The 18,928-nt window shown below is 37.0% G+C and overlaps 1 protein-coding gene and 1 long non-coding RNA gene across 2 annotated transcripts in view; one reads left to right on the top strand and one right to left on the bottom strand.

Moving 5' to 3' along the window:
- PPM1E (protein phosphatase, Mg2+/Mn2+ dependent 1E) overlaps positions 1-9,371 on the bottom strand; it is a 123,619-nt gene extending 114,248 nt beyond the window's left edge. Inside the window, exon 1 of the mRNA XM_039885766.1 lies at positions 8,745-9,371. Coding sequence (XP_039741700.1) covers positions 8,745-9,199 — 455 coding nt within the window. The 5' untranslated portion in view covers positions 9,200-9,371. The remainder of the gene's footprint in view (positions 1-8,744) is intronic.
- Positions 7,733-18,633, top strand: LOC120620818 (uncharacterized). Its single transcript, XR_005657988.1, has 2 exons — positions 7,733-8,488; positions 16,595-18,633. It is a non-coding gene; the product is annotated as an uncharacterized LOC120620818 (long non-coding RNA).
- Positions 18,634-18,928: the final 295 nt, after the last annotated feature.

Below are 18,928 nucleotides of genomic sequence, written 5' to 3'. Positions count from 1 at the left end.
CAGGTTTGAAAATAGAGAGGACCATGTGAGAGAGAAGGAATGTGGGTGGCTTCTAGGAGTGACACTCAGCCCGACAACCAGGAAGGAAATGAGGACCTCAAACCTACAGCAAGGATCTATTTTCTGTTAACAATCTGAATGGGCAGGAAAGTGGAATCTTCCCCTGAGTCTCGAGATAAGAGTCCAGCCTGGCCTATAACTTGACTTTGGCTTTGACTTGAGACCTTAAGCAGAGAACTCAGCTGAACATTCCTAGATGTCTGACCTACAGAACTATAAGATAATAAATGAGTGTTGTTTTAAGCCACTAAGTTTATGGTAACATGTTACACAGCAGTACAAAACTAATAGAAAACTACCACCCATTAACTATATAAGGAGAAATTAACATTCAATAATCTAAACCTAAATCAGATTATTCTCTAGTCATAGAAAGAAATCTGGGGAAAATAAATTCAGCTTGCTATTCCTCCAAAGGCAAAATACAGATGTATTTGATGATTGGAGTAAGAATCCATTTAAATATGACTTTGACAGTAAATGTCAGATATTTATAAAATTAAAGTTTTGCTATTAAGTCTAAACTTGTGCCATTCAGTGCAGTAGCCACTAGCCAGCCCCATGTGGCTACTAAATACTTGAAATGTGATATTCCAAACTGATAAGTGAAAAATATACATATGATTTTGAAAACTTGGTATAAAAAATACAAAATATCTCAATAATATTTTAATATTCATTACATGCTTAAATGGTAATATATTTAGATATATCACATTTGGATATATTGCATTAAAGAAAATAAATTATTAAAACTAAACTCATCTGTCTCCTCAATTTTTAAAATTTGGTTAATAGAAAATTTTAAATTATATATGTGGCTCGATTATATTTCTATTGGATGGTGCTGGTCTAGACTTTTAGGCACGTGTCCTCTTTCAAAATGCCCAAAATCAAGATCACAGTCAGCTATAAGTATTATCCTCTTTCCAACATAGTTCAGTGGCATTAATGGCACATAGCAGTATAAAAATACAAGATGAGTGGTATGGCAGTTCTAATATTAGTGAGGACAGGAGAAACCAGATCTCTCGTACAATACTGCTGGACAAAGTAAACTGACAATATCTAACAAAGTAAAAGTGTACATAACTTCAATCTCACAATTCCACTTCTAGGTATATACCCAAGAAATCTATGAATACATGTACAAGGAAACATGTCCAAATAGAATTATGTGTAGGGCAGAGGCTGCCAGCTATCTTTTTTCCATAGTGTAGAGCTCTTTCTTAAATTAACTGCCAAGCTAGTGACTATATTTCCCAGTCCTGTTTGCTGGGAAATGTGGGCCCGGAGTGGTGCCACATGACTTGAATTCTAGTCAATGGAATGTGAAGAGAATTACATCTGCCACTTCTAAGGACTGGCCCCTAAAAACATCCAACATCATTCTCCATTCTTGTTATGTCTGCTGGCTGGATGCTGATGCCTAGAGCAACCTTGGAAACCATAGGTTGAAGATGACAGACCCTTATTAGCCTGGGTCCCTTAATCACTCCATAAAAAACAGCTCCCCTCCGCCACTGAAGTACTCTGTGAGCAAGAAATAAAATAACATTACATTAAGTTAAACTTTGAGATTTCAGGATTTACCCGTTAAGCAGCAAGTATTAACTAATATAGTGTGTAATATGCAAAAATTAGAAACAACCCAAATGTCCATCAATAGATTAGATAAATCATAATACAATCATACAATGGAATGCATTGAAAAGTTAGTCTCAAGATAGCTACAAAGTCTATGGCCATGCCATCCTGAATGTGCCCGATCTCATCTGATCTCAGAAGCTAAGCAGGGTCAGGTATTTAGTTAGACTTGATGGAGACCACCAGGAATACCAGGTGCTGTATTAAAAAAAAAAAGATAGGCTAAAACGAAAACAAAAAAGCTGTATATAGACCATACAAATTCATGTGTAGTAAAAATATAAAAATAAAGACCAGAAGTATACATTCCTAGAATTTCCAGTTACCTCTGGGAAGAAAGAAAAGGGAATGGGTTCAGAGAAGAGTGACAATAAAGTTTTCAATTCCATATGAAATTTTTATTTCCTTAAAATAATCTTAAATAATTATAATAATTTGTTGAAACTGCATGCTGGGTATATGGATTTTTTGCTTTATTATGTTCTAAATGTTTAAATTATTTCATAATGCCAATAATCTTTTTCTTATATATATCTACTTAGAGGGCAAACTAATAACACCATATTAAAGGACATATTAAAACTATATATCAAAGCCTTAAATATGTCTTTTACCATAGTCCCAACACTAGGAACATATTCTGAGAAAAATCAAAGGTTTGCTTAAAGGATGACCTTCACGATATTCTTAGAGTAACTACAAATTGGTTACACCTAAAATGTCGAATAAAATTGTGATTATTGAGTATTCATTTAAAAATTGCATAGAATAAAATGGAAGGTTGGGTGAGATGTGTGGAGATAGATGAAAGCAAGATTTGCCACAAGTTGGTCATTATGGCTGGGTGATAAGTACAATATTCTACTTTTTATATACTTTAAATTTTCTATTATAAAAAGTCTTGAAATGTGAGAATATCAAAATTTACTAAATTCAAAAAAGTTTAAAATAGTAAGAACAGTATCTTTTTAAAAATCTCTTAGTTCATTTATTGGATCAGCAAATATTTATTTTGTGTTGTATATGTGCCTGTCATTATTGACCTAGGAATATGATGGCAAACGGGTAGCTTATAATCTAATGCAACTGTTTCCAAACACTAGCTCAAGAACCCCGTTAAAAAATTTGGAGCATCATGAACCCCGCCATATGTGTATGTGCCTCCCTCCACATCCCCCTCTCAACATATACACCCATGCACACATGCATGCAACACTCTCACACTATTCTAAAATATTCTTCAGTATTCGAGTAAGCTATTTCACATAGTCTACTTAATAATTCCATTTTTGCTGATTTCTCATCAGATATATCTATCATCTTTTTAAAAAACTAATTTAACTAAGGATGGAAGAAGTATAGGCTCTTTTGTTATTTCTTATGCTTGCTTGCATTACAAATATGTTCAACCCAATATTTCTTTGTAGGATTTTTTAAAGCCAGGTGTGATTTTATAAGAGTTAATTCTGTTAAAACCAGGAAATATAATCAATAAATCCATTTAATCAGCACAAGTAAACTAATACTTTGTAAGGTTCTGAAAATTGGAAGGAGGGTACCACTGTCAACTCCTGTAAGCTGTGAAATTTGCACTTCATCAGGATACCTCATTTACCATGTGTGACATGAAATCAGTTGTCATAACAAGCTGCCAATCTCCATCAATATATCAAATATTAATAGCACTTAATTTCATATTTTGTACATGAGTAAATAGATTGTAATATTTTCTTCCTTCATCCCAGTGGGGTAAACCTCATTTTGAAATCCATTGGTCTAGTAAAAGATAAAATAATGAATTAAACGAGTACTATAAAAGGAATAAGCATTGAGTATTCTGGAGGGGCATATGGAAGAGACACCTAACTTATTATGAGGGTGAGGATGGTGAACAAAGGAAGGACTGTTAAATGGAGACCTAAAGAATGGATAAGAGATTGAACTGGATGAGGTGGGAGTTGGCGGAGCACGGTGTTTCAAGCTCAAAGAATAATATGTGTGAAGGTTCAGCGGTAAAGCCCAATACAGTATATTCAAATTAATATATTAGTAGTCTAAAATAGCTGAAGTATAGTTTCTAGACGTGTAGAGGTGGGATGGGGTGGATGGATAGTGATTTAGATATAAGGCAGACAAGATTATAAAGCCTTGTGTGGATTTTATCTGGAGGGCAATGGAGAGATAAGTGATGAAGGTATAATAAAGAATTTGGCCTTGCTTAAAGAGAGATCTGGCCTTTGTCCCTGGCTCCTGAGAGGTAACCTCTAAACCTCTGGAATTTCTGGAGTAATGGGAGTGTCTTTGTTATTGTTGGGGGGGCCCCTTGACCATGTAGTACCTCACCTAGGGAGTTATGGGGAGACTGAAAACTAAGTTCAATCATGTGGGCAACCAATTAGTAAGTTATAATAGAAACTGAAGGTCAAGAGACATGTTTGGGCTGGCAGTACTCCATGTATATTGCTACACATCGATCCTAGGAGCGTAAAACATCTCTTGAGGACAATGGAAGCTTCTTATTTGAAACCCTCATAGATTTCGTCCCACGTATCTTTTCCTTTGGCTGGTTCTAATTTGTATCTTTCTCCCTATAATGAACCATATCCATTAGTATAACTGCTTTCAGGGAGTTCTGTGGGTCTTTCTAGTGAATTATGAAATCTGTGGGTGGTTTTGAGAAAAAATTTATAAATGGTGCCAGAAGAATGGTCTTATATAGACTCTTCCTTCTAACTTTGCAGTTAGACCCTAACTGGTTGCAGCTGAAGTTAGAAGTCTTGGGCAGACTTAATAGTCTGCAGGACTGTACCTTTAACCTTGCAGTCTGGCTAACTCCAGGTAAAGAGTAAAAATGTTTAAGAAGTGGGTGACGATTAGACAATGTACATAATCTAGATTCCAGAAGAATCACTTTGGCTACACTTGGGAGAGTATATTGCAGAAAAGTGAAACTAGCAAGAGATGACAATGACAGTGGGAATGGAGAGGGGCATATTTATAAGATATTTACAATGCAAAATTGACTGAATGTGACCAGTGAGAGGTGAAATCATGGATGGACCCACCAGAAAATCAGGTTTTAGTTTTGTTTGCGGGGAGATAGAGGGAGTTGGAGGATTGAATTCAATTTGGACAGTTTAATTTGTGAAATGTTTTAGACATCTCAGTAGAGCTGTTCCATTAGCAGTCAAAGCATGTACGGAGATAGAATCTGGAGCCTTAGAATAACTACAATTACCAAAGCCCTGGGATAGACTGATGTCACTACAGACGAGTCAACCAGACTTGAAAAGGCCAAGGACCAAAAACCTCAGAGAATAAGGGGAAGCCTGAGAGGTAGGAAAGAATCTGAAAAGTACGGTTAACAATAAATAGCTGGCATTAATTTTCTTCTTTTTGCTAATGTGAATTTTTTCCACTTCTAAAAGTGAACATTTATTACTTTTTAATAAGAAAAAAAGATGTAGTTTTAAATGAGTATTATAGCATCCATGTATTTTTCCATTTATATATATGAGACAAAGTTTAATGGTTTTCTGACCTTTCTCAAAGTCATTAATGATTCACATAATTCACAATTCAATTCAATGAATTATTAGTGTCTATAATCAACGATTTTCTTTTCCAAGCCATTTTTTAAAAGTACCCACCTTCATTACTACCGTAAGCCATCTGAAACTACTTAACTTTGTTAGACTGCTAAGATATCTGTCTTCTCCCTGAGTAATTCAACCCAGGCTAAATGAATAACTAAGGAAGCACTGCTCTAAAAATGTAATGACATGTAGCTCTAGAAATGACTTGAGAGTATTTGTTTCTTCGGGATTAATAGATTTATCCTCATTAAAGTACAGAGAAATAAAATACACAGTATTGACCCATGTGACCTACACAAGTAGCTTCATATTCGCATTTGCTCTAAGATCACTTTTAAATTTTTTTATCTGCAAATTATTTCAAAGCTATAAAATATCTCACGCCATCTCTTTTTCAAAGAGATTCTCTCATTGACCTCAGAAATTCTAATATTATGTAATTAGAATATATTTAATTATTTTTCTTTCAAAATGTTACATATTGTTTTTATCTAGGAGAGGAATATCTGAATACGTATTTCCCATTTTCAAGCCCAAAGGCAAAAACTTTATCCCAAATACTGCTCTGAATAACTTTTGTTGCTAATTATAACTATGTTCTGTCCATTTAAACCTTGATCCTTTACTTATCTAAATAACTGCTTATCTCTAGCTAGTGCTCAGCTTTGAGTTTACCAAAATGAAGAATGATAAATATATCTGCTGTTCCTATTTTAAAACTCTTTTGAAAGAAGAAAAATATTGAAAAATATTTACTATATTTTTTTTAAAAGTAAATTTTCAACCAGTGTATACATAAGGCAGTATTGAGAAGCACCTTTATTTTTTTCTTCAGAGAACTTGTCCGCTTAGCGGCTACATAGTATATATTTCTAAACTACCGACAGAAAAAAACACACTGTAGAGATTTATAAAATTGGCATTAACACAATTTTATTTTCTTTTTACACTAGTCCCAACTATCAAATTGGTGAATATATAGTCGAGGTAACTTCACTTAAGAACTTTGGCACAATTTGATAAGCATGACAGAGTTTTTTAAAAATAGTAAGAATTCTCAGAATAAACAGACTAGATGGGTATTTGAAAAAATATTTTGGAAAAAAAAAATTTTTCCCCAAATAAACGATTCCAACATATTCCTAATCAGAATTATTTTAAAGTATTTCCTAGGAAATTTGAGAACCCAAACATCTCAAATATGTCAGGGAGAGTTTTGAGGTTCATTGATCATGCTGAGAAATGTTGTAATCATTTGTACATAATCTGTCATTTCTGAATCTGGATCCATCGTTTTCTCATCTGTAAAATAAAATGCTTGGAGAGAAAATGATCTATCCCTACAGTGTCTTCCAGTATTGATTCCTCTAAGTGATTTGATTTCCTTTTATAAATAATGAAATAAAAACTAAAAGCATTAAAAATATATTTTTTTAAACTGTGAAGGTTTTTTTTCTTTTTTGGTTTGTTTGTTTAAATCTGTTAAGAATCTTGAAGTTACTTTACATAAACAAGCCAGCCATTTTATATCTGAATAAAAATAGGTTAATAGCCTCTGCACAAAACATAGTATAAATATCTCTGACTTAAAGCGAAATATTTTCCAACTTAAATTTTGCTTCAGATCCAAACTTCTTTTCTCAGATACTCATTTTATCAATTGAATACTTTTTCTAGTTTATATGTTTATTAAAATTAATCTTGCTCCCCTTCCATATGGAAAAACACACATCTACTTGTCATCATCTTTATACAGATTTTATTTTAAAAAAACTTTCTTGAATGGCAAATGTTCATGGTTGTTCTAAACTAACAAGTCTCTTTTTAATGGACACTCTTTAATGTCTAAATGTGTTTAATTCTGCAACTGCATTTGTAAAGATAAGAAATGTCAAAATACAGTTAGTCTGATGCTGAGGTAAATTCTTCCAGTTTGGTAAACATTTCCATTTTCTTTTTAGTAGAAAGTTTTAAGCGTCTTTACGTAGTGTTAAAAAAATGACATTTCGTAAGCCCTTTTCTATGATACTACACAAATACTAGAAAGACTATAAAATGTTAATACTGTTTGTCTCTGGGTGGTGGTATCACACGCCATTTTTTTTTTTTTTCATTTCCCAAAAAGCATTACTACTTTGGTAATCAAATAGTATTTCAAAATTAAATTTTAAATAGCCTATAAAGTGTGGAACATCAACACAGTCCACTTCTACAGCAGATATGTTAAATACTTTTTGCCTATTGATAAGCTTCTGTTTTAACAGAAAAATGATTTGATCAGCTGTCTTTCAGGTCAGATGAAGGCAAAACATTTACTTTCCAGGCCCTTCTCTTAATTTTGGCTTTTGTGAAAATCCAAGAAGTGAGTCTGAATTTAATTGCAGTGAAGCTTGCAGTAGTAAACTTTCGGGGGGCCAGAATAACATCTGTCATTACAACTATCAACAGAATGGCAAAAGATTCCCAAGTTTACCAGTGTTTCCAGAAACTTGTTAATATTCTCCTCCATCATTATTTCAGAACAATTCCATTTAAAAAGAGTCACAATTGTAAAACGTTTCTATTTCAAGCCCATAAAAAACAGAACTGGGATGAAAGGCAAAGCCTTGACCTTTCTATTTTCGACTCTCATCTGTGTAGCGAAGCCATCTGCTTTCTCTCCCCTACCCATCTACTTAATGGACTGAAAATACTGCACCTAATTGCAATTTTATCAAACCAGCCTGACTTTTCCGCTTTAACGAATTAGGGCTTCCTCAGATATCTTTCACCTGAAGCCTCGCTTGTAAAATTTTGCTTACCCTTCTCTCCCAAGTTCTCCCCACTTCCCTCAATCATGAAATATCAACTATCTTTAAACCAGGATACTAGGCTCCTGTGGATTAAGCCATTTAAAGAGCTCTACACTTTCAGCATTGAGCGCCTGACGGAAACATCTACTCTCGTCTCTCCTCATGTGGCTATGGGGCCGGTATTATAATCAATCATTGTTGCGGTTACGCAGGAGGCACCTCGCAGCTCAGCCTAGAACCGAGACGCGTCTCTTAACGCCGCCAAACAACAAGGCACTCAGACTGGGAAAAAGACGGACAGAGGGAAGAACACCTCCGGGAGGAAGGGAGCTGGGAAGAAGAGGGAGCTCTCAAGACTGGAAGAAAGGACCTTCGAGGCACGAAGGAGAAAGGGTGTGTGAAGTGCAGCAAGAAGTGGGCGGTCGAAGTGAAGCGGGAAGAAGGGGCCGGGGCCAGCGGGAGGGCGCGGGGACCCGGGCGGGCGTGGGCAGCTCGCAGCCCACCGCTGGACTCCGAGCAGTGGGGGCGCTTTCAGCGGCGCCCAGCGCGGGTGTGGAAGGGTGGGGGGTGAAGAGCGGAAAAGAGCAGTTTGAGGGGCGGACGAGGCAGGGACAGCGGGCCCACCCCTGGCCGAGCCCCGCTACTTAACTATTTGTAGAGCTGCTGCAGGCACAGGTCCAGGCTCTCGCCCTCCACCTCTTCGCGGGTGATGCGCTCCGACAGCGGCCGCGGGAGCGGGGGCAGCGGCGGCAGCTGGGGCTGCGGCAGCGGCGGCACAGCCGACTGCCCCGGGGCGGCCGCCGCCTCCTCTTCCTCGCCCTCCGCCGCCGCCACCGCCTCCTCCTCGACCGCCTCCTCCTCGGGTTCGGGGTCTTGCTCTTGCTCCCCCTCCTTCGTCGCGGCTATCGTGACCGCCTCCTCCCCAGGCTCTTCGACCGAAGCCTCGGCCCCCTCAGCCGCTACCAGTTCGGGCTCGGGCTCGGGCTCCGACTCGGGTTCGGGTTCTGGCTCCGGCTCGCCGCCGCCGCAGGGTCCGCGAAACTCGCCCAGGAATAGCTCCAGGAAGCGCCGGTAAGTTTTCTCCTCCGGGCTGCAGCCGGCCATCGCTGCTCATGCCCCGGGGCCGACCGGAAAGTGGGTGGGGGGAAGCCCAGGAAGGGGAGGGGGCTGCTCTTGAGCCTCCGGCTCCCGCAAGGGCGGTTAACGGCCGCACCGGCACGAGCGATCAGCACTAGGTTGCTTGGAGAGGGCTCCCGCAGGCGTGCGCGCTGCCGAGCGACGACGTGCGCGGCCCGGGGTCGGGGGCGGAGCGCGCCGCCCCTCCGGTCTGGAGGGAAAGTTGGTAGCGGGCGCGCGCTCAGGGTCCAGCGGAGGCCCACCCTCTAGCCCTCCAGAGAGCTCAACCCACGCTGCCTAGAGACTATCGCCATAGCAACCTGCTCTAATTAAGAATTTCAGGGTCCCTCCCGTCGAGTCCGCGTAGTCGAAAAGACGTTCGACTCGCCCGCTCTCCAACCCTGAATGTCTTTCTTGAATGGATACCCTAGCCTCAAGTGGATGAAGTGAACTATGACATCTCCATGTCTAGCTGTTGGTTCCCACTTTGATTGAATTTACCTCAATTTTCCTTATCCGTTCCTGCCTTGCTTTAGTGTCTTTATCTGTTGAAATGTACCAAAAGTGTGAACACCTTTTTTTGTTCCTTTAAATAAGTAGTTTGGTGAGGGAAAAGGTATCAAACACCTAGCAAGCGGTTGGGTTCCTTTGCACACCTTCTCATTTGATTCCGTAAAGTGGTGTTATCCTCATTTCTCACAAAGAAGAAAATCGAGTAAGATTAAGTACTTTGCTCACTTTGAGGTGTCAAAGCTACTCATGACATTGGAATTAGAACTCAGGTTGTTATCCACCAAAGCTTTCTAGACTTTTTTCCTTTTCTCTGTCTCTGAAGATTCAACAGTACAATGTTTATAAAGCCTTATTTTTATAGGGCTTTATAGTTTACAAGTCGTTTTTCACCCTTTAATCCTTACAATAGTGCCTCAAGGTAGAAGACATTAGCATTATGATTCCATTTTATAGTTGAGGAAACTGAACCTTAAAGACATTGTGACTTTGCTCAAGGTCACGCACAAGTGATGCAACAAGGATTAAATCCAGGTCTTTTCACTGCAAAGCCATTAGTTTTCCAGCACACCAAGACACCCCTTTAGACTGTGCATAATACATATACTTTATTACATAATATGTATTTTTTCACATTCTGTTTGCTCTTCTTCCCAATCCCATAGCCTTTTTTCCCCCTTAGATTGAAACTGAAACGACTTTAAATTATTCTAATTTTCTTACCAAACTACACACAAACCTATTATTTTCAAGCCATACTTGGGGGTTGGGAGAGGGAGAAGCTATGTTGTTATACAGCTGTATAGATGATAGCATCCTTACTGCATACTGCCATGTCCATGGCAGCATATAATTCAGCAAAAACATACTGATTCTTTTTCTACTTTGAAAAACATGTTCACATATTATCCACCCCATTCTCTCCATTTATTATTTCTGGGTTTCAGTTGGATTTAGAGTATGAAATACCATTTCTAGTCAGTTATTAATGGCAGAAGGAGTCTCCCTGCCAACTGTTTTCATATAATACTGTATTCTAAATCCCTGACCTGATACTGTTATTTTAAGATTAAGTGGGTTGAGCTCACTAGTGTACATTATAGCATCATGTAAAATAGACATTCATTCTCTCTCCCTGCTTGAAATTAAATACATGATAGAAAGTTTATAGTGAGTAATGCACATGAGTCCTCTATATTTATTTCTGTCTCAAAAGTAATCGGGAAGACCCAATAAATAAGTCTGTTTTCAGATGAGCTAAATGTATTTATACGTTTATTGTTTAAAATATCACCAGTGTAAAACAACTTCTGAGATTCCAAGAAAGTCTTTAAAACTCTTCATTTGTCTTTGTTTTCAATCTACCTGTTCATTTCCATTTCAGAATGTCTACAGAAGACTAACAAAACTTTTAAGACTGCAAAATTAAATGTCCACAATTTAACATTCCAACGATTTAATATCTCAGAATTTGATATGGTGACATTTAGTTTAAGAATACATAGCTGTCAACTGTAACAATTCATATCAAGCTACACCTTCCTACTTTGTAATGTAGTTGCCTTCCTCATTTAGATGACATATATTTGTGACATTCATTTATGACTCAACCCACATATCAAAGGGAAATGTTATATGTTGGGGAAACATTACTACTAACAGTAAAAGAAAAAGCCCACACCACTATATTACTGAAATGGGAGGCGTGTTTGCTTATATTAATAAAGGTATTCCTTCACAAAAGATCGGTATGGATCCTACTGCATCCATTTGACAGAGTACCTTTGCCAGAAGGTTGCTGACAGCAGTGCTGAGATCTCAGAGCAGCTGTGTAGGATGATTTTGCCATTGTCAAGAAGTCTTTTAAGTCATTATTTTGCATTGCTTTACTTTCCTTTTTCAGTTCGTCTCCTCTTATACTTCCCTAATCCTCTTACTTTCTAAAAATATTGAACTATGAAAGCATATGTTATCAAAGGTATTAATTTATTTTTGAGATTGTTGAGATATTTTTTTCTCATAAAAATTGTTTTCCCTCTAACCCTTAACTCTTTGGCGGAAATGCACAATGTGCTTTCATGGACACTTATGGTAATAATGATATAAGATTAAAAAGAACAGTTGAGTTTGGCAGTTTACTATCATATGACCCATCAATTCCTCTCCCAAATATTTACCCCCAAGAAATGAAAACATGTCCACCAAACACATGTACATACACACCACAAAAAACCCTTGTACATGTTAGCAATAGTTTTATTCATAAACTTGAAAATAACCCTGATGTCCATCAATAGGTGAATGAATAACCTGTGGTATATTTATTCATACAATGGAATACTATTCAGCAATAAAAAGAAACGAACTACTGATAAACATAACAACATGAATGAACCTCAGAAACATGCTGAGTGAAAAAAATCCAGGCACAAAAGAGTATATACTCTGTGATCTCATTTATAGGAAATCCTAAAACAGGCAAAACTATAGTGACAGAAAGCAGATTAATGGTTGTTTGGGTCTTAGGGCAGAGGAGAGGGAACTTTTGTGGACTGATTAAATGTTCTGTATCTTAACTAGGTAGTTATATAGGTGTATTCATTTGTCAAAAATTATTGAAGCATACATTTTCAGTAAGGATATATGTAAATTACACTTTAATAAAGTTGATTTTTAAAGTTAAAAATTGATTATTGTTACTCCTTGTCCTTTTTGCTATCATATCCACTTTTTCTCCTCCCTTGTTCTGCTCTGTATTTGGGGTGGGAGTGGGGCAACTCTTTCAGGCTATATTCAGAATGTTTCGTCTTTTTTTAATTTTTATTTGTTTATTGGGGTAACATTGGTTATCCCAATAATTTTCAGGTGTACATTATCATTTGACATCTGTATATTCTATTGTGTATTTACCACCCAAAGTCCAGTTTCCTTCAGCTACCATATATTTGATCCCCTTTGCCCACTTCACCCTCCCCTTAAACCCTATATTTGACCCCTTTACCCCGTCTACCTCCCCACTCCTCTCCCACCCCACTGGTAACCACTAGTCTATAGTCCTCTGATAACCACTAGCCTATAGTCCATGTCCATGAGTCTTTGTTTGTACTGCTCATTTGTTGGTTTTAGGTTTATATCCCACATATAAGTGATATCATGTGATTTTCAACTTTTTCTGTCTGGCTTATTTTGCTTAGCATGATCATCTCAAGATCCATCCATGTTGTCACAAATGGCAGTATTTCATCTCTTCTTATGGCTGAGTAATATTCCATTGTATATATGTACCACAGCTTCTTTAGCTAATCATCTATTGTAGGACACTTCGGTTGCTTCCATGTCCTGGTCACTGTGAATAATGCTGCTATGAACACTGGTGTGCAAATATCTTTTTGGAGATGAGTTTTCAAGTCTTTGGGGGTAAATACCCAGTAGAGGGATTGCTGGATCATATGGTAGATCAATTCTTAGTTTTTTGAGGAACCTCCATACTGTTTTCCATAGTGGCTGTACCAATTTGCAGTCCCACCAGCAGTGTATAAGGGTTCTTTTTTCTCTGCATCCTAACATTTGTAATTACTTGTCCTGTTAATTATAGCTATTCTAACAGGTGTGAGATGGTATCTCATTATGGTTTTGATTTGCATTTCCCTAATAGCTAGCGATGCTGAGCATCTTTTCATGTATTTGTTGGCCATTTGTATGTCCTCTGCCCATTTTTTGATCATTTGTTTTTTTTGTTGTTGTTGTTGAGTTGTATGAGTTCTTTGTATATTTTGGATATTAGGCCTTTATTGGAGGTGTTGCTTGCAAATATATTTTCTTATTCAGATGGTTCTCTCTTTACCTTGTTGACGATTTTTGTTGAGCAAAAGCTTTTTAGTTTGATGTAGTCCCATTCATTTATTTTAGCTTTCACTTCTCTTGCTTTTGAGATCAAATTTATAAAATTCTCTTTAAGACTAAGGTCCTTGAGTTTAGTTCCTATGTTTTCTTCTATGCATTTTATTGTTTCAGTTCTTATATTCAGGTCCTTAATCCATTTTGAGTTAATTTTGGTGTGTGGGATAGACCACAGTCTAGTTTCATTCTTCTGCAGGTGGCTTTCCAGACCATTTATTGAAGAGGCTTTCCTTTCTCCACTGTATGTTTTTGGCTTCTTTGTTGAAAATTATTTGCCCATATAAATATGGGTTTACCTCTCAGCATGTTTCTTGACAGCTGACTTTCAACTGAGATTTACCCCGTAAGAGGAATTGGCAGGAAATTGGAAGCTAGAAGGAAAGGAGAAAAACCAGAACATTTTTTCCCTATTCCCTCAGTCCATAACCTGCTGCATTTCCTTTGTAGCTTTGCTCCCCTGATCATGTCTACTGGGATTCCAGCTTTTGCTTGTGACACCAGCCCCAGACCTCTAGAAACATTATCATCTTCCATTTGTCCATCAGCCTAGAATTGGAGTGGCTTCTAGCTTCCTAATCTAGCCTGCTATGGACTGAATATTTCTGTACTCCCAAAATTCGTATGTTGAAATCCTAACCTTAAGGTGGGTGATGATATTAGGAAGTAGGGCCTTTGGGAGGTAATTAGGTCATCAGGGTGGAACCCTCATACATGGGATTTGGTGTCCTTAAAAAAAGGGTCCAAAAGAGACCTCTCTCCCCTTCTGCCATGTGAGGACATAGTAAAAAGACGGCTGTCTGTGAACCAGACACTGAATGGGCCGGAGTCTCTAAAACTGTGAGAAATACATTTCTGCTGTTTATAATCCATCCAGTTTATGGTATTTTTGTTAAAGCAGCCCAAATGAACTAAGACACTGACTCACTTTTCCTTTCGGCTTTTTAGCTCTTCTATCGCTTGTGTAACCAATTCCCTGTATTCTATCCTGTTTTCTTTTTATTTTTTTTTTAAAACTCTTAAATAGTTTTATTTAGGGGTTCTTTTCTTCTTTCAGGCTTTCTGCAAAAGGAATTATTTTTTTAAAAAGATTTCCTATTTGTTCTACTAAGTTGAAAATATGGGCCAGACTACTTATACATCTGGTACATGCCGACTATAACTGAATAGATATTCAGTTATCTGAATTTCCTACAGACACTCTGCAAAATAGGGATCACCCAAATAGGGTCAATGGACTGGACCAGTGTTTCAGTGCAAATTCTAACCCCAAAAAACAACATGGTTTTGATTTCACAGTATGAATTCCTTGGAATCTGGGAAAAGATAAATTAGTTAACTGAGGTCATACTTCAGTAGCTCAGTCCCTTCCTCTGTTTTCTTAACTGGATCTCAATTAATACAATAACAAATAATACTTTGAAGCACTATAAAATGGATTACATATATACATAAAAGAACTATAAATGGATCAAGCTGACATTAAAGCAAGTTTTAGGTCTTCAAAGGTGCTACTAGAACGCTGAACTTACTTGAAATTAGCAGTAAATGATTTCCTAGAATTAAAAGTTATGAATAGGTTGCCAAGAGCCCAAGGGGAGGGAGGAAAGGGGATTTTTAGGGCAGCAAAAACTATTCTGTGTAAGGGTGGATATATATTATTAGACATTTGTCAAAATCTATAGGATGTACAACACAAAGAGCGAACTCCAATGCAAAATATGTATTTTAGTTAATAATAATGTATCAGTATTGGCTCATCAATTGTAATAAATGTACCTCACTAAGATGTTAATTCAGGAAACTGTGGTAGGGGTGTGGGAGAGGGAATATATGGAACATCCTTTCTACTCTTTGTAAATCTAAAATTACTTTTAAAAGTCTTAATTTTTTTAAAGTTAATGAAATATTTGATATATGGTAAATAATTGATGCTTGTAACTAAGAAAAATTGATTAACTTCTCAATTTATCTCCAGTTAATACTTGCTTGGTTATAAATATTAAAAAAAAATCTGATAGATATATACATACATATACCTACTTTGTTCTTATACTTCTTATATGATTCAAGAATTGAGAGTGATATTGATCATGTTCTATTTTAGTAGGCAGGTGCCCATTCCCCACTCTGGAGCATTCATCAAAAAATCCAACTACCTTTTAAAATTAAAGTTAAACAGTCAACTAAATATGAAAACTCTACACAAAGATGTCTTCTATGCTCAGATAATACTGAACACTTTATTCTTCATTGAGAGTGGCGCTGATGGAATTGAGCCACAATGACATTTGTGCCTAGAAGGGAAGATGGAAATGATTCCATTAACCTAGTGTGCTGTAACATATGGTAATCATAGGTGGTAGAATAGCTGTGTTGGACAAGGTTAGAAGTAAGCCATGTGGCACAGACATTATCAATTACCACACATGGTAACCATGCTGACACAGTGTATCATCTCCAGAAAGGAAATGATTTGGGCATATGAAGTGGTTTTCTGCTTTATGAAAGAGTGATCTATAAATGACATATCTGGCACCAATATAGCACATGTGGTTTCCAGTAATTCTGCAAGTTGAAGATTATTAAGATTTGATAAACCTCTACTTCCCGTTATATCAGTACAATAAATTGTAGTTATTTGCATAAAGACAGCAAATCAAAGTGTCTATGCAAAATAAACTTGGGTCCTTTGCATAAAAATTATTAACATTTCAAATATATTTGTCATATAAAATTCTGAAATTTTTGTATCTCTATAAAAATATGCCAATAATTTGCCAATATGCCAAAAATATGCCAATACCTTCTTTAAGGTATAAAGCCTATGGGCATGGGCAAAAGTTCAAGATTAGATCTAAGCTATGCTGGGAGATGGAATTACAATAATTTGTTCCAAGTATTAGCAAAAAAATGAGTTTGAAAGATATATTATGAAAACTATGTTTTAAGAAAATTTAATATACATTCTTTCAGATGAGTGCAGGATGGATTAAAGAAGAGAGACTCAAGGCTGAAAGATCATTTGGGCAATGGGAGATAATGAGTACAGAAAAGACCCGTGACAGTGGGAATGAAGATGAACAGAAGGAGCTAAGACACTATAAAGGAAGATCTGAAATTCTAAGGCAACTTGGGAAGAGCCAGCAACCCACTCAGAAAGGCTCCAAACTGGCTGTTCTTGGTATCTACTGCTGCATAACCAACTACCTCAAAACTCAGTGACTGTAACAAAAACCATTTTACTACATTTCACAGCTCTATTGGTTGACTGGGCTCATCTAGGTGGTTCTCACTTGCAGGTCTCATGAGGTTGTAGTCAGATACCAGTTGGTTGGGGATACAGTCATCCAAAGGCTCAAATAGACTAGATGTCTACGATGACTCACTCACATTATTTTTTCATTTATATTGAAAAAATTGAGTGGAAAAATGACTAGTATGTAAATTGTTTTCAAGGTATTAATTTGATTGTGTTGCCAAACTGGCAGTGGAAGCTGGCTGCTGACTGGGAACTCAGCTAGAGCTGTCAATTATAATGCCTACATGTAATGATTCCAATATGATAGCTTAGGCTTCCAAGAGTGAATGTTCCAATGAATAAAGAGAAGGTGTATAGCTTTATATGACCTGGTGTCAAAAGTTAATAGCATTACTTCTGTAGTACTCTATTCATCAAAACAGTAATAAGCCCATTCAGATTCAAGAAAAGGGGACATAATACACCCCACTTCTGATGGGAGGAGTGTCAAAGAATTGGTTAAAAACTACCATAGAGACATTTATCTGCATGAATTCATACAAAATTTAGCAACTTGAACTTGGAGGCTCAGAAGTTTGAGTGTTCTACACTTAATTACATGGGGGATATTAACTAACAAATCTCATAAGAAATTGATACATAAAAATCACAAAGACAACATACGAATTTACAATGAGAACTATAACTTCCATCAAGACAAGACATTTGTACCTGGCTGTAACTAAAGTACTTGAGATTCAATTATCAACATGTTTATATTTGATGTGAATGAAATCAGATAAGAGTTTATGATTCAAAATTTTAATATCAGACTGACAAAGCCTAATGTAACCATTTCCACAATAAGGATCAGATATCAAGACCAATCTAAGAATAACCCTCTACTTGAATGGGGTTTGAGTGGTTACACTGAAGTTTGCTCCATTTTGACCATCCTTTTTCCTCCATACTGCATTTCTTACCAACACTTCATTTTAAGAATATAGCTCTATGCTATATTTTCTCAGGTTAGAGTTTCTAACCTCAATATTATTGTTTTGGGCCAAATAATTCTTTGTTATAGGAGACTGTAATGTACATTTTAGGATGTTTAACAACATATCTGACCTTTACCCACTAGATGCCAGTGGGTAAAGTCCCTACAGTTGTGATGACCAAAATATCTCCAAATTGCTAAATGTCCCCTGGAGGCAAAATTGTCCCAAGTTGGGAACCACTTCATTAATATAATTAAGAGCATGGCTCTGGAGTTAAGACTTATTTTGAATTCCTGATAAGCTGTTTCCTAGTAACACGACTTAGAGCAAATCACAAATTACAATGTGCACACCTTGTTTTTGGTTGCACGGGAGCTATACCCCTTTCCTAGCAGCATCTCAGTCTCTCTGAGGGAATTACTTCTCCTCCATTGTATGTAGTTTCGGCAGGATGTTAAAACCAGATTCCTGGCCTCTTCTTGCACAAGTCAAAGACAACCCCAGTGACTTCGTCTCACAGATTCAAACACAAACTGGGGTCAGACACAGGTCAATAGAATACTTTCTCCCCAGACTTTGAATCCTGAGCAAGAAATAAAGAAGGGTGACAGTTATTTCATCTCTATGGGCTCCCACCATGAGACCATACCTATGGTCCCTGCAGTCTGGCTCTCTGGAACTAAACTAGGTCATACATTTCCTAGCTGGCTTCTTCTGCCTTCCTGTTGTTTCTGTAAGTTGTTGACATCTTTTCAATACATTCTTTTTGGTTTAAATTGCCAGTACGTTTCCATTATTTACAACTGAAGAATAATAAATGTAACTTCTCTGAGAATAAAAATATCTACCCTCAACAAGTTACTAAATGAGCTATTTATAATAATACATGTAAAGGACTTAGCATAGTCCCTAGAATGTAGTATTCATGTAATAAATGTTATAGCTACTATTAGTAAAGGTTTTAAAGATTTCACAGTTTAATTGAGGGCAAATTTATTTCTCTAATTTCTAAGTCCTTACAGTACAACTTGCTGGCACTTGACTACCTCTTACACAATTAATAATTTGGCA

This window comes from Pteropus medius, unplaced genomic scaffold (genome assembly GCF_902729225.1).
Source record: "Pteropus medius unplaced genomic scaffold, Ma_sr-lr_union100, whole genome shotgun sequence".
NCBI classification, from domain to species: Eukaryota; Metazoa; Chordata; class Mammalia; order Chiroptera; family Pteropodidae; genus Pteropus; species Pteropus medius.
The sequence above is the reverse complement of the archived record's forward strand: the minus strand, read 5'-3'. Positions and strand labels throughout refer to the sequence as shown.